Source organism: Parasteatoda tepidariorum, chromosome 3 (genome assembly GCF_982258835.1).
Source record: "Parasteatoda tepidariorum strain Cologne lab strain chromosome 3, Ptep-v5.0, whole genome shotgun sequence".
Classification (NCBI taxonomy): Eukaryota; Metazoa; Arthropoda; class Arachnida; order Araneae; family Theridiidae; genus Parasteatoda; species Parasteatoda tepidariorum.
Window position 1 is genome coordinate 2,923,660 of NC_141757.1, and position 16,290 is coordinate 2,939,949.

The following is a 16,290-nucleotide window of genomic DNA, read 5'->3' on the forward strand; positions in this document are numbered from 1 at the left end:
TTTCTGCAAGAATTCTGTATCGTTCTACGACAATGTTACCACAATTCTGCCACGGGGAAACTAATTAACCTTTATTATTATCCCTAATATAAATGACCTAGAAGTTATTATAAGTTCATTTTAATGCATTTTGAAATATATACATACTTAATTATTGTGGGCCGCCTAATTTGTGTACAATAAATTCCTTTGGTAGGGTACTAAAGTATATTATATTAAAAATAGCTGACCGAGTTTGAATATTATAAGTTAATACTTTTCGTTTTTATCACAGTAGTACATTTTTTTAAAATCATTTCTGTAATCTTAACTGAAAAAAGGATATTTACTAATTTTATAAAAATAAATAAATCGAAAATAGTTTAACAAAGCTAACAAAAATATTATAAAAATTGATATTTGGAAATAGGCATTGAAATTCACAAATTTTTGATATAAAAGAATATTATTTTCAAGGTCATATACAATAAATAAATAAATGAAAATAAATTACTGAGAAATATGAAAAAATTTTCAATATTAGTTTTTTTTGTACTTTTAAATAAAATTAAAAAAAACTTATATAGACTATGCCAATTTAAGTTGAAGAAAATATAAATAACCCCATTTTGTTCTATTTTCTGTAAAATTGGCCCCTTATAGATTAGGATGTTCTGGACACCCACAAAAATCCAGACAAAGGACAAAATATTTTTATGCGGAAAATCTGAATAACGGCGAACCCGGTTATATAATATTGCATGGTTAAATGACAGAAAAATGTTTTATCCCTGAAAAGAAAAATCCTTTAGCCTTTCTGCAAGAGCTCAATTGCGTTCTGCAACAATGTCGTCATGTTGCCCATGATTCTGCCCAACGGGCATTGAGAGTGGCCAGAAATGATATACAGTGGTTAAAGGCTAATGCTGTGTGCTTGAGCGGATAAAGGAGAATCATTAAGTTTATTGTTGTCTTTTTGAGGGAGAAAAATAGTAACTTCGGTAAGTCATTAAAAATTCTTGGAATGAGTCATGGTTTTGAAAATCTAATATGTAGCAGCTACCCTGCCTGTAAGAATTTTTTTTGTTTTTGCAATAATAGAATGTTAGTTATTTAGTCATTATAAGTATACTGTTTTTGAATCTTTAACATTATCAGTGACTTGTAGGGTGCGTAGCGTTTTTAAAAAGTGCTTAAAGGTGCTTATTTTTGATTTTCGTTTTTTAAAAGCCCTTAAAGGTGCTTTTTCCTTTTCCATTGGGTGTTTTTAAAAAGTGCTTAATTTTTCCTTTTTCGAAATGAGGTTCTTCCTTTACCATGTTGATTTTCACTACGAATTATGCAAAACGACACAGTTCACATTGTTCTATTCAACGCTTTCACAATTAATTCAATCTATTTCGGCATATTGTCAGACTGTAGCATACAAAAATTTCCATTCGTTTTACATTATTCCAAGTTTCATGATATTTGACAAATGTAAAAAACAATGCCATAAGTTTTTTTTTTATGACGGTTAAAGCAAGATAAAACCGTCAATTGTCGAAAACTTTCCAACCCTGCCTAATTATGATATTTTTTTTAAGTGCTTAAAAATATTTTCTGAGTGCTTGAAAAGTGCTTATTTTTTGTTGAACAATTTGGCTACACACCTTGACTTGGAAACCTGTCATAATAGTAGACCTTGTGGCAGAATTTTTTCTAGCTATCTGCGACAAAACCGTCTAGCGCTAATATCTTTCTGCGAGATAGTTTTAATAATAACAAAAATATATTGTACTTATTTAGAATAACAAAAGCGCTGTTTTTACAACAAAAAAAATATATATAATGTTTTTTAATTGAACATGTAATTTTTACTCTAATATTATATCTCACATTTTTTGGAGGGGGGGGGGGGGACACACAAATTATTTTCTTCCCATTTTGTAAATAAACATCACAATAAGAAATAATTATCGTGAAATTCGGGCACCTCAAACTCGTGTTTTGTTTCAGGATTAAGCTGTTGTCATAAATAATATCGTATAGAAAATATCAGATTTAAAAACTATGGAGAAGTCAATAGCAGTAACTGATCAAATTCGATAGAATTATTGCCTTAAAAAGTAAATACTCGAATGCACGATTCGAATTTTCCATGTTGTCTATCGAAATATTTAAAATCCGCATGAAAATCAACATCAATAACTGACGAAAATACAATCGAAACATTACATCGATTTACGATACTACTGGTGTATATTGAACATGTAAAAAAGTCATTATCTAAATGCGCGATTCAAATATTATAGGTAAATTTCTGTCAAAAAAATAAATATAGGTAAATTTTTTTTTTTACTTATCAAACGAAAAATCTTTCTGCAAGAACTCTGTAACGTTCTGCGACATTGTCACCGCGATTCTGCCGCGGGGCTAGTAAATTATTTATCTTTTATTGTATCATTAATATTTTATTTATTTTTTAGAGCCAGGTGAACCAACATCCATCATTCAGAAACGCGACATCAACGTGGTGACTGTAGGTTCCGACTCGGATGTGTCTACCGATCCCGGATTTCATATTGAAAAGAACAATTTTAATACCACCCTTACTGTAGATAGTGACAATTCCTGTGATCTTCCTCCTATAGATATCCCATTTTATTAGGGATAATATGAAATATAATCCCATTTTGATGAAAAAAAGTTTTTTAATAGATATTTTCTATTTTTATATATCTATTATTTTTGTATATATAATGTAAAGTGAATCATAAAAGTCATATGCTGTTTGTGTATCATATAATTATAAAACAATCTTTGTTGGTGTGATAAAATGTTTATTAATTTATTGAATTAATTCATTTAAGTTTGGATGTTTCATTTATAGTTTCTATGGTAAGTAATGATAACTATTTTAGTGGACATATTTTTTATACTATTTAAAAATATCTCGGGGGTCTGTCCGGGCCAAATTTACTGCCGTTACCTTCACAAATTCAACTTTAGGAAAAACAGTAGTTTCACAAAATACTTTTTATTAAAATTTTATTTTTGTATCCTGTAAGAAACAATAAATTTATTTTTTTGTGTTGATTTTTTAATATACTTAGCTGCCAACTCTACTGGATTTTGCCAGTTTGTCCTGGTTTAATAAAAATTCTCCTGGTTTTTATGCATTTTAGAAAATTCGCTAACATTAAGTAGTTTCATTTAAAAAAAAATCCCTATTGAGATTATTGCTTGCTTGAATATTTAATTGTCACTAATAAAGCGAGCCTCATTAACAAAATTCAGTTACTTATCTTTGAATTAAATTACTATTCAAAATTATGTACAAACATAATGCATTACATTTGAAGACCATCTAATGTGAAATCATAACTGGAAAATATTGCAGTTTTTCTATTTCTATAAAATTCCCTTTGTGCAAAATATTTAGTATATTTTGCAACAATTCTCATGAAATTTATATTATTTCGTAAAATCTATTGGATTTCATTCTATCTGTGTTGGCAGTTATGAATATAATTTTTAATTTTCAGAAAAACCTAGACAGACCCCTGTATCTATATTCAATGTCACTATAATTATTATGTGCCGTTAACCAAGGTTAATTTGAACAACCTTTTTCGTAATTTCACTAACGTATTTAATAAAAAATATAACAATATCCTTAATTCAGTTTTCACCAATTAACTAAGTATAAAGAAATCAACTGTGCAATTTGTTTGCATAATTTCCCCCCTTTTATATTTTTTGCTATTTATAAAATTTTGGTCCTAAGTAGGAGATACTTTTTCAGGTTACTTTTGCTCAAGGTCTCTTTCGACTTATTTTATTAAAATTCGCACATAAATTTGCTAATAAAATGTCCCTACATTATCAGCAATATGTATATATATGCATGTATGTGAGTGTTAATAAAAGAAAAGAAAAAAAATTATAATAATAAAATCTTATAAAATTTTTTACAAAAATATTTAAGAATTTTATTAATGTTTCTAACTTACCCCTTGCCTCTCTGAGTGCATGACCTGCCTTATAATACTTCTGCTGGTATATATATTTACTATTAAAAATTATGACATAGTTGAGTTTTTACGAGTCACAAATATTGCTGTTTATTTAAATTTTCATTCGTTAATATAGCAATGTTTTTGTATAATGTCTAGCATTCCCTACCTGTGGAATACTAAAATTTACTGGATTCTTTTATCTTTCTTGTATTCACGTTATGAAAACATTGCAATTGCTTTATTTTTTTTACTTTTGTTATGTTGTAACATCCCCATCCATTGTCAAGGTTTTCTGTTAAAAATGTTCAAATTCTTGTGTATTTATTTCAGCGTGATATTTTAATATCATATATGGCTGCAGACCAAATTATTTAAAAAAATTTTTAATGTTTTTAATTGAAAAAAACTTATGCTTATAATTTACATGATTAGTGAAACATTTTTTGACTAGCCAAAATGTATAGAGTGTTTATTTATTAAAAGGACGCCATACTGTGAAAGAAAATTTTTATCGCAAATTTTCTTTCTCCTTCATTACTAGTTTAAAGTGAAGAAAAAGCAAGTTCAGGCAAACCTAGAGTAAGTCATGATGTTTCAATTGCTGAAAAAAATACTTCAAAATATTAAGATGCAAACAAATTATTACAAGATAACTCCATTGCGTAATACTAAGCTATTATCTCGTAATTTATTTTCATCTGTATATTTTAAAATTTTCTCTTCAGTATTTGCACTAGTATTTAATACTTCATGGCTTACTCTACGCTTGTCTGAACTCACTTTTTCTATACTTTAAATTTTATGTTATTAATGTAAGAGAATTTGCGGCCCAAATTTTCTTCTGCGGTATGGAGTCCTCTCAAGCCACCAGAACTGTATCAAATGTGTTTTTAAATCTTGAGTAATTTGTTGGATACCACAAATGTTTACCTTTAATTATTCAAAAATTGAATATTTCTTTAGTTTCAATTTCTGATCATTGTTCTTCTCAATTGTGTTCCTTTTTCTAATCTTGAAAACTATATTATCTTTACTGTCGCAGGTATAAGCTTTGACTTAAATGAATAACTCCAAAACTGTAGCAAAAAGAATTCTATTTGCAAGAACATTTATGAAAACATTATTTATTTTCTCCGCATATTGGTTATTCCCATTTTGTCCCGATTATGATAATTTTTGCACTCAAATCATTGTTGATTTAAATAAGAATTTTAATATGGAATGATAAAAGTTGTATTTTTTTTAAGTGGATAAAAGAGATAAGAGTTTAATTTATACAGAAGGAAATACTTGTATATTGAACCTTTTTGTGTTCATAAACTATTTATTGTTTTTTAATAAAATAAAATAATCTATGATTTGCTGAAAAGCATTCTGTTCAGAAACTGAAATTTTTATGTGTATTAATCTGAAAAGGTTGTTAAAAAAAAAAAACTGCTTAATATTTGAATTGGCTATTGTTAATATATCAAAATATATGCTACAGTGCTTGAAGTTCTAGAATTTTTCAATTTTCATTTATAATTCATATTAAATTTTATTTGTTTCAATTTACAATTTATGAAAGAATAGTTTTAATTATTTTAAACCTTTTATAAAGATACTATGCAATTAAATACTATGATACTGTTACTACAAAATTCCAAATAAAGGGACACCATTATTATTGTGTAGTTATTCCATCATTTTTATTTTCGTATTTCATTTGGAAGTCATTAAAACTGTTACAAAGCAAAATTAAATATATTTTCTGCACCTATTGATTTGTTCATATTTTATCTCTATTTTGTACTTTATAATATTTTCTTCATCACACAATTTTTTTTGTGAAGGATATAGCTTAATTGTTTTCTCACATCAAAAAAAAAAAAGTCCTGAAATTGTGTAAGCAGATATGATTAAAATTTCTTTTGCAGTTAATATCACTTTTTTTTTAAAAAGTTACATGGGTTTTTAAACTTTTATAAAAAATAAACAATAAAACTAATCAAAAATATTTTCTCAAAGTTTTCAATCTGTAAAAAAAAAAAAAAAAAAAAAAAAACTGATAGAAAAAACCTTTTTAAACTAATCTGATAAAAAGAGGTGATGACAAAAGGATTGAAATCAGTTATAAAATTTAATAAAAGATTGTAGAAAGTTTTTCATTTTATTTAAGTCTGCTCATTTTGTGTCAACGAAAAAAATCAGGACATTAGCAAACAAGAAAAAAGATTATTCTCGTTAGAACAGAGAGTTTTGATAGTTACCAGTACAATTTTATTAATGGTACACTTAACAATTCACTATAATGCAGATAACAGATCAATATATAATAAGTTTTATAGTATACTGTTACATTAATAAAATAACGAGTATCAATTAGTCTCTCATACCCATTTTTAATTAAAATTTAAAAACAAATTCAAGTTTTCTCAAATCAAATAATTTTAGATTATGGCTATATTAACCTCAATTCATAGTTAACAGTAACATTTTTATACAAAAATAATGTAGTAGACAGCAATCTTTCAGTTCAACAGTCTGGAAAACGAGTTGTACATTGAAATCAATCATTTTTAAATCAGAACAAAGAGACAAATCAATAATTATTAAATGGATCAATAATAAATCAATCAATAATTGTAAAAAGTGTCTGGTTCTTGAACATACTGAAATAAATATTTAACAAGATCTGATAATAATTATGTTATAATTGTTGATATTGGATAATTTACAAGAATTGCAAATTATTCAATTATCAAATCCATTGTAAACAATCCGATTGTACTGGATAGTTTACAAGAATTCATTTGCATAAAGAATAGTAAGCTGGCCAAGTCAAAATGAAATTTAAGGCCTTGAGAAATAAAAATAAAAAAAATTGTAAGGTTTTCAAAGAAATAAAAGGATGTTTCAGCTTGAAAAAAATTAATAAGGCACTTAATTCTAAGACTATAATTAAGTACTTTTTAGGGAGCATGTACTAAAATGAAAAATTTTAATATCTATACATAGTTTCATATTTTACTTCATTTTAGTCTAATCCTCATTTTAATATTTGTATAACCATTATATTTAAGCTAAATTTTATCGACTAAAAATATCAATATAATAATTTTCAGCATCATTAATGATAAGTTAGTATTCCAAATCTATGCAAATCTTATCTTTAATTGTTCTGTATCTATTTGAAAATAAAACAATTAATCAATAAAAAGCTTAAATAAATAGTTTAATTTATAATAAAAACTGGATTTTAAAAAATGAATTTTAAAAAAAATAAATTTATGAGATTTCTGTCAAATCAAATATATTTAAACTAAATTTTATCCACTAAAAATATCAATATAATAATTTTTAGCATCATTAATGATAAGTTAGTATTCCAAATTTATGCAAATATTAACTTTAATTGTTTGATATCTACCTTAAAAATAAAACAATTAATAAATAAATGGTTTAGTTCATAATTAGAAACTGGACTTTAAAAAAGAAATTTAAAAAATAAATAAATAAAATAAACTTATGAGATTTTTGTCAGATCAAATATATTTAAACTAAATTTTATTAAATATATGTAAATTAAATCTACTTAAAATATCAATATAATAATTTTTAGCATCATTAATGATAAGTTAGTATTCTAAATTTATGCAAATCTTATCTTTAATTGTTCTGTATTGACTTTAAAAATAAAACAATAAATATTAATTGTTTTATATAAATACTTTAATTCATAATTAGAAACTGGATTAAAAAAAAAGAAATTTAAAAAAATAAATAAATTAAACTTATGAGATTTCTATCAGATTAAATAAATTTGTTTTGCCAAAAGCTACTTAAATCATGAAACATTGTAAAATAAAAGATATTTTAACAGTAAAAGTTTTTAGCAGCAGCTAATAAAAAATATAAAAAAAGATTTCATTCACAAATAACAATAGAATCAGGTACATCACAAAATGTGAGAAAACAAATACACTTTAAAAGAAAATGCAACAAAAATATAGTTAACAATGCTTGAAAATCGCACACAAACCCAAAAGAAATTATAATTTGTATGTTTAGAAAAGATATTTTGAGCCAGCTCAAAACATTTATGAAGCTTCGGGTTGAGATCCTTCATCAGATGCTTCATCTTTAGAATCGTCAGTTCGATTGTTTTTAAATTCCTGAACAGAATTCTTCAAAGAAGGTTTAAATGTTTGACAGGAACGATAGACTTCCTCATTTGCAACACAATACTTTGAAAGAATCTGTTTGAATAAACAAAAATGAAAATACAGTCGGACCTCTATTTAACAAAGTCACTAAATCCAGATAATAAGTTCGTGAAATAGAAAATCACATTTTGAAATACTTAAACAACACGAAACAGGTTTTAAATTCATAAACACTAGACATAATTAAAATAGCAATTGATACACCTTTATTTTGCAAATGAGTATCTACTATTTATTTTATAAATTTTAACCATAAAAGAAATCTGCAAGGAAAGCAAGAATAAAGCAAAACATTATCCAGTGTTACACTATCATGCTACATACATTTTCAATAAAAAAAAGCTAAATTTATGTATACAATTATAGCCGCATTTATAATAAAAGTAATTTTAAACATACCACATGCGTTTCATAAGCATAATTGCTATTGAGAAAATCCGTTCATTTTGTCTTAGTTTTTCGTTTGAAATGCAAACTAAAAGGGAAAGGGATTTAACTGCCTTCTCTTAAAAGTTAAATGGCATCAAAAATCAATTCAAGGTCATTTACCCCATAAAATGCGTTCACAAGTTTAAAATGATCTAAATTATTTTAGGAAATAGGGAAAGTGGATCTCAAAGAAAAGTTCACTTCACTATTTGGAAGTTATTTTATGAAGAAATTTTCCAAAATGTTCTTGGCTCCTTGAAAAAAAAATCATAAAATAGGGAAATTCACCAAATGGAAGTTCGTTAAATAGAAGTCCGACTGTACTTAAAACTGGGATATTTATGGTGATTATTAAAATAAATAAATAGAGAAAGTGTAATATGTAAAGAAAGGTATGACGAGTAATTATTAAAATAAAGTATTCCTGCCCTTTGTGAGTCATGGAGATTAAGGTTCCTAACTTTTGAGACCAATGGCATGAATGTGGCAACATAGTCAGCAATAGACCGCCTTTACATCCAAGACAAGCTGAGTGAACCACCAGGTCCTTCGCAATGACAGATCAGTGCCTTGAACCACTGAACCAGCGTGCCTCAATTATAAAAGTATAACCAACCAGAGTAAACGGGCAAGTGAATGAACAATTAAATGGTCTCTTAAAAAAATCATAAATCTGTAATTTTTGCTAAATGGTTATATAAAAAAAAATGCAGGGGAAACTATAAAGTAATGTTTTAAGATTTTTGGGGTTCAAATAATAAGTAGTTCAATAACCAAGTAAAGGAACACTTCCTACCAGTGAATAAATACAAAATTTTCCAGTGAAGGAGCACTTGATATTCTGATTATATTATGACCTTTTAATCATATAAATGCCTGCAAAGAAGTTTTCTCCTGGCATTGAGGCAATACTAATTATTTTGAAAAATATTACACTAGGCCATATAAAGCTCTTGTGTATCGAAAGTCGTTTAAATAGAAAAATTTATTTTATTTATTTATTTCGGTTACTAAGTAAAAATAGCAAGAAGATAGTGCAGAAATATGCTGAGAAACATCAATTTAATCCCGAAAATACCAAATTGTAAATAATACTGTACTAATGAAGAAGAAAAATCTACCGAAAATGCATTTATCATCAACAACCTGCTTATCAGACAAGAATAAAAATGCTTATTTCAATAGGTAAAAAGAAAGAATTAAGTTATGTAATTGCTTTACCGGCTTCATTTCGGGCATTTCAAAATCTTCAACAACCGTTTCCATTTCGAGTTGTTTCATAAGCTCTACCAGCTTACTAGCTTTCCTGTTCTCGTTTTGTTCGATAATTGCACAAAGATGTTCAGTCAACTGTTCTTTCCTTTGCATTTTTTCAAATAAGAAAAATTTGGCTTCAATGAACTCTTTCTCTGCTTTTAGGTATCTCTTCCTACAACACACACAAAGAATTACATATAAACAAGTTACTTAAAAGTCAACAAAGAATTTTTTTAATTTTAGTTACTTTTTATTAAATAATTAAAATTTTTTCTCCCATATAAAACTAAGATTAATTATTTAAATTTAATGAATGAATTAATATTTGAAAAAACAGTATTAACATCGAGTGTCATGTTTAAAAAAAATGTATTTGAACTTGAATGGATGAATAAAAAGTATTTTATTTAACGATTGAACATTTGAAAAAGATACGTAAATATACTATAAGTAGGGAGAGTGTGAACTAATTGTAGGAATTGAAGAAGAAAAAAAGGCGTGTATTATGAGACAACTATAAAAGTATAAATTTGGTGACGTGGACCACACGGGCTACCACGTAATGTTCTTTATTAAATTTATCTGACACAGCGAGTATAAAATAATCAAATGTGCACAATAAACTATTTTTTTTAGCTATAAATACAGCTATTTTCAGCTACAGTTCAATGCGCTATTTTTTTGTTCAAATATAGGGAGAGTGTGAAATAATAGTAGGAATTTTAAAAAAAATGAGAGTGCCATGTTTCTAATATCAATTTTGCATGTCTCAAAAAAAAAAAAGTATTGAGCTAAAGCTAGGTTTACAGAAACGCCATCAAATATTCATTTGGAAGTATGCAAGGTATAATTAGAATTTGTTTTGACACAAAAGTTTTACAATGCTATTAATTTATTCAAGAGTCACAAGTATAGACGATACTTTAATAGCTGTTAGCTTGGGATATCAGCCAACATTAGAGAAATAAAATAAAGGAGATTGTACTAACCAACCCAATTTTGGGTTTACCACTACTTGTGTTCAGTTCTGTAGCATTGTAATTTTGAACCCAATCCAGAAGACAAGGGAGATCCTGGATCAAGTATTGGGAGAAATGTGCCTTAGAGGAGGACTTTTTGATGGAACTAACCCGCATCTGAGTTACACGGAGAGGAAAACCACAAAAACCTCCCACGGTTAACCAGAGGACAAGGAGACTCTAACCCATGATCCACCTACCACTGAGGATATTTCATGTCAGCACTGTGGTCGGCGAAAGTCCAATGCGGAATGCATATTGACCAGTCATCTCTGGGATTCAAACCTGTGTTTACCTCATTTCGGAGGGCAAATGCTCTATCCCCTGAGCCACCACAGCTCAACTTAAACAATTAACACTCAACATACAATAGTACTGGCATTAGCATATCCGTTGAGGAATAAGAGAAGTATTTTTGCCAGAAGTGGATATTTTATCACCAATTTATTTTTTCAAATTTCTTCAACAAATATGAAGAAATTTGAAAATATGCAGGTAAACAGGAGATAGTCGTAAAATACAGGAGACTTGGTAAACATGGCTTTTTTATGTTATAAACGAAAAATAAATATTGATATGTTGAATAAATAGCTAGATGCTTCTCTTCCAAAGATTGTAAATTTTTTATATAATTGTAAATTTTTAAAGATTGCAAATTTTAATAATAAATAATTTAATAAAAACTCATATTTTTCTAAAAAGTTATATGTATAATAGTAAAAGGTAAAAGATAACAATCCGTACTTTAGGAAAAATTTCTAAAAAAAAAACCCAAATAAGTTTAAAATTAAGAAATATATTAATCATCACTTAATGATCACATTGCACAATTATCTGATTAAACAAAATTGTTATATAAAATAAGGTGCATTAAAACTTACTCCAAATCTCCAGTGAAAGCAAAGAATAAAATTATTAAAATTAGTTACCATTAAAAGTATGGTATAAATATTATTAAAATAATTCTATATATAATACATACTCAGCTTGAGAAAATTCTCTGCTGGCTTTTTCGATGTAGTCACGTAAAATGACGATGTCGGAACTTAGAATGTTATCGAGGCGATTTAATTCATCAGTAATATGTGACAACTTTATTGCTTCAGCTTGGGTCTTTTCTTTTCTAAAATAGAAAATGGAATAAGAAACACGTGGAGCTATGTTCATAATTCAGCACACAAATTAAAATTAGCCATTTTATTTAAAATAAAATGCCCTAAAAGAAAGGGTGCGTAAACAGGGTATCTGCTACATTTAAGACTTTCAAATTCACGACTTTCCCCAACTAATTCCAAACATTTTTCACGACTTAACGAAGTTACTATTTTTTCTGACAAAAACACAACAATAAATTTAAAAAAGTATTATAATAACATTAATTGAAATTATAGGTATAACCAATTCTGTTATACTCTACATCTTCATATTTGTAGATTTTAAATTTAAAAAAACAGAGTAAAGAAAGAGTTGAAGCAATAATACAAATAAAATAATACAAAAGCAAATATTTTTTTCTTCTTTTTTACAGCAGAATTATATTCTAAAGAAACTTTTCATATTCATCGAAAAGGAAAGAAATACTCCTGATTTTTCTGTTCTAATTTCGGAAATAAAAAATCACCAATGACTGGCTTGTTACAACTACTATTTTAAATTGATAAAATAAAATAAATAAATAATAACCAAAATTCTGAAATCATAGAAATTTAAAAGATAATTTGCTCTAAAAATGATGTTTTTTCTTTCATTTTTCGAAAGAACATAATTTTTAAAGAACATGATAAAAACATTTTATATTTTAATAAACTATGACTGTGAGTGGGGATTTTGTTACCAATTCAGATATAGACACCGTGAAATGGGGGGGGGGGTAAATTCCATTTAAAAAATTAGATTTTCGGCAACCTAAATTCTTGACTTTCCATGAGTTTTTTTTTAAATAAAAAAACAGTTAAAATCTTGACATTTCATTACAAATTTTGTTCAATACCGAAATACATAATTGTCCATGATTTCTCATGACTTTCCAGGTGCACAGTTACCCAGATAAATTGTATTAAATTCGAAATAGAATGCAAGTGTATTACAGAATCAAAAAAGCTTTAAATAGTATTGACAGTTAATGATTGAGAACTATTTTTTTTTTTTCAATAAGTAATGATTGTCATCATTCCTCACAACTAAATAACACACTTATCAGTGATGGCCTTGCTGATGAGAGCTCTTCTCCGGGCATTCTCAGCTTCAATGTGCTTTTGTCTTAACTCAAATGCTTCTAAATCCTGGCAATCAGTAGGAAACCTGATGCTTTCATCACTAAAAAAAAAAGAAAAAATTTAATGTCAGATTAATGTATAAGACATTGTGATATAAAATAAATAAAAATACCATGAGCTCTTTCAAATAGGAGTTAAAAATATTGATTAACTGAAGAATTTAATTGACAAGATTAAACTGAACTTTTGAACATCATTAAGTAAAAAGATTAGTTTTTAATAAAATACAACTAAGCAGGGTGCGTAGCCATATTTTTCAACAAAAAATAAGCAACTTTAAAGTACTTTGTTAGTTCGAATAGTACACTCAAAAATATTTTTACTCACTATATACATTAACAAAAGGCAAAATAATTTTCAAAGACTTTACATGAGCATGATAAAACATCTAATTTCTGCCAAAGAACTCTAATCTGGATTATAGTAGCCACCATAAATAGATTGAGAGATTTTTCGGTTCGACTTCAGAGGGTGGAAAATGAAGTTTGAAATTGAGAATATTTTGCAAAATTCAGCAGAGTCGCACATGAGAGTGCAATAATTTCACCGAATCCAGCTCAGTAGACGCACATGCGGACTCCCAAGCATTTCATCAAACATGTAACATGATTGGCGCTATCATACGTTACAGACTGACGGTACGCCGGCTGAAATAGATTGAATAGTTGAACAATTTGTGAAAATATTGAATGGAACAATGTGAAAACCATGCTTTTGCATAATACGTAGTGAAACTCGACATGGTAAAGAAAAAAAAATCTGATTTTTGAAAAAGAAAAAATTAAGCAATTTTTAAAAACATGCCATGAAAAAAAAAACAACTTTAAGGGATTTTAAAAAAACAAAAATAAGCACTTTGATGCCCTTAAAACGTTATGCATGATGACTAAGGCTTTAAAAGTCATTAAGAAATCACATAGCATTTAAAATATTAAATTGGCTTACTTGGGCGCTTCATCGTAATTAGATGCCATTTCATGGTATTCAGTAGTGTAACCAATGTGATTGCAGGTACAGTCATTAGATGACGAAGAATTATCACTTTTATTTACTTTCCAAGTATCCCTGGGCAGTTTACAGGAAGTAGGGCTGTTCTTAAGAGCTACTTCTTCTTCAGAAACATCCTTAATGGCAGAAGCCAGTTTTAGTGCATTTAAACTTGCTTCATCTAAAGCTATCAACAAAAAAAAATTCTATTATCAGTATAAGAATATATAAATAAATAAAAAACAACATCCTAAATATTTAAAATAGAAAAAGGAATAAAAATTAAAATTAATAGTGACCGCCCTGCCCCCAGAGAAGTTTTCGGATAAGTGTTTGACCTGTATCCACGTTAGAACTAAACGCTACAAAATTACAGTTAAGTAAAATTAAAACTAACAAAGATTGATACACATTAGAAAACATCACAATATAGATGACGTGCAATTTAAAACAATAAATCAAGTATTTCAAACCATGTAGGAAAGTAAAAAATAGGAAATGGATAAATGAAAGCAAAATAAGCCGCCTAAGAACAGAGAGTTCAGCCTCCCCAATGAGATTTAAAATCAATCATAATAATTCCAAAAGGGATTTATAGTGAAAGTAAATATAAAATTTTGGATCAAGACATCAAAGTGTTGGGCTATCACGAAAGAGATCACCAATGGCCAAAAGTTCTCCATGGAAGGGAAAGGCCCCGGAACAGCAACCAGTCCAAGTGTCCGGATTAAAATAAAAGATCAAAGGGATCTTGAAGAGAACCAGAACTCTTAAAAACAAGTCAAAAGCGCTTAAAACATCTAAAAGAGTAAAATTAACCAAAAACAAAAGTGTCAAAAATACAGTTAAAAAATGTATGAAGAGTAAGGTCAGGTAAAACATTAAATGGTAAAAATAAGAAAAATTTCACCGAAAGGGATAAAAATTAAGAAAATCTAATCACTGGTCCAACGGATCAGTAAGTATAAGATATTACCTGTCTGTAAACATATCTGCACGTCTATTTACTCGATTATTAATATTTATAAACAAATTTTTAAAAAAGTAAACTTAAATGAATAATTAGAATACAGAGAATGCGTAACGTCAAATTTAAGATGAAATATGCTATTTTGTGTCATAACTATGGTTATAAACATAGATAAAAAAACATGAATCAAAAACCAAATGACACTCTTTTCTGCTACACTGTGTTTTAGTTATTATATATATACATAAACATAAAGGTATCTTACATAAACATATATGTATCTCAGTTTTAACTCACCGACTGGAATATTATTTTCCTTTTAAAGTTTTTCCGGGGCTGCTGTTCGGAAGTTGTAAAACTTATTACAATTTTGGCACAGGTAGTACAAAGGACATGTTTACATACACTGTGGTATCGTGATAGGTGGCAGAATAATTGCTGAATCTTGACAATTTCCGGGGAGCGGCCCTAGAGAATCTAAAAGGAAATACCACAGAAAGGGACCAACTAGAATGATTATAACTCGTAACTACCCCCCGGACAAACATCTACATATTTTTTTTAAAAAGATTTGCAAGTTTAAAATCTACTAGTTAGAGCGACAGATCCCGACACAGAAATATCCCCCAATTGTCCACAAAAAACTTCGTAAAAAAGCGTCTGATTATGAAGTACTAAAATAAAATAAAATATTAGATATCCACAACTACAACATTTTTCATTCAACCCAATCAGGGATATTAAATATTCATATTAAAAATATTACGTCAATATTTAAACAGAAAATTTATAAAGTAAGTACCAAATTAAGTAATACACTTAAAAACAAATACATACTACTATTTTCGGAGAATATTGGATTCAATTTCATTTTCTCGATATCTTCATCAGTAAAACCAGCCCATTTCTTAGAAGCCATATTTCAAAGAAAATTATTAAGCATTCTAATTAGTCGTAATGGATATACTATAATACCCACGGCCAGTTTTAATTTTCAAACTCCCTATTTTGAAAAGCTTCTGCAGAGTTCATTATACGTGTTGTTTTGATTTAGCACTGACATGATACTACTTTTATAGATTTATGGGAAAAATAAACTTCAGCTTATAGCTTTCACTTAATTTTGTACTAAAATAAGCTGTGCGTGAAAATCGTACAAAAAATTCT

General features: G+C 27.7%; 2 protein-coding genes across 3 annotated transcripts in view; one reads left to right on the forward strand and one right to left on the reverse strand.

The window, feature by feature from the left end:
- Positions 1–2,798, forward strand: part of LOC107439717 (uncharacterized) — a 44,023-nt gene extending 41,225 nt beyond the window's left edge. For both annotated transcript variants that reach the window (XM_087158596.1, XM_087158597.1), the window contains one exon: positions 2,448–2,798. In XM_087158596.1, the coding sequence (XP_087014722.1) occupies positions 2,448–2,629 (182 nt within the window). In that variant the 3' untranslated portion in view covers positions 2,630–2,798. The remainder of the gene's footprint in view (positions 1–2,447) is intronic.
- Positions 2,799–6,843: 4,045 nt separating this feature from the next.
- Positions 6,844–16,198, reverse strand: Gorab (Golgin, RAB6 interacting). The gene is made up of 6 exons (XM_016052395.4): positions 15,961–16,198; positions 14,112–14,340; positions 13,084–13,206; positions 11,873–12,013; positions 9,836–10,043; positions 6,844–8,218 (listed from the first exon to the last, which is right to left on the reverse strand). The coding sequence occupies exons 1-6, from the start codon at positions 16,040–16,042 to the stop codon at positions 8,060–8,062; spliced, it is 942 nt and encodes a 313-aa protein (XP_015907881.1). The 5' UTR covers positions 16,043–16,198; the 3' UTR covers positions 6,844–8,059.
- Positions 16,199–16,290: the final 92 nt, after the last annotated feature.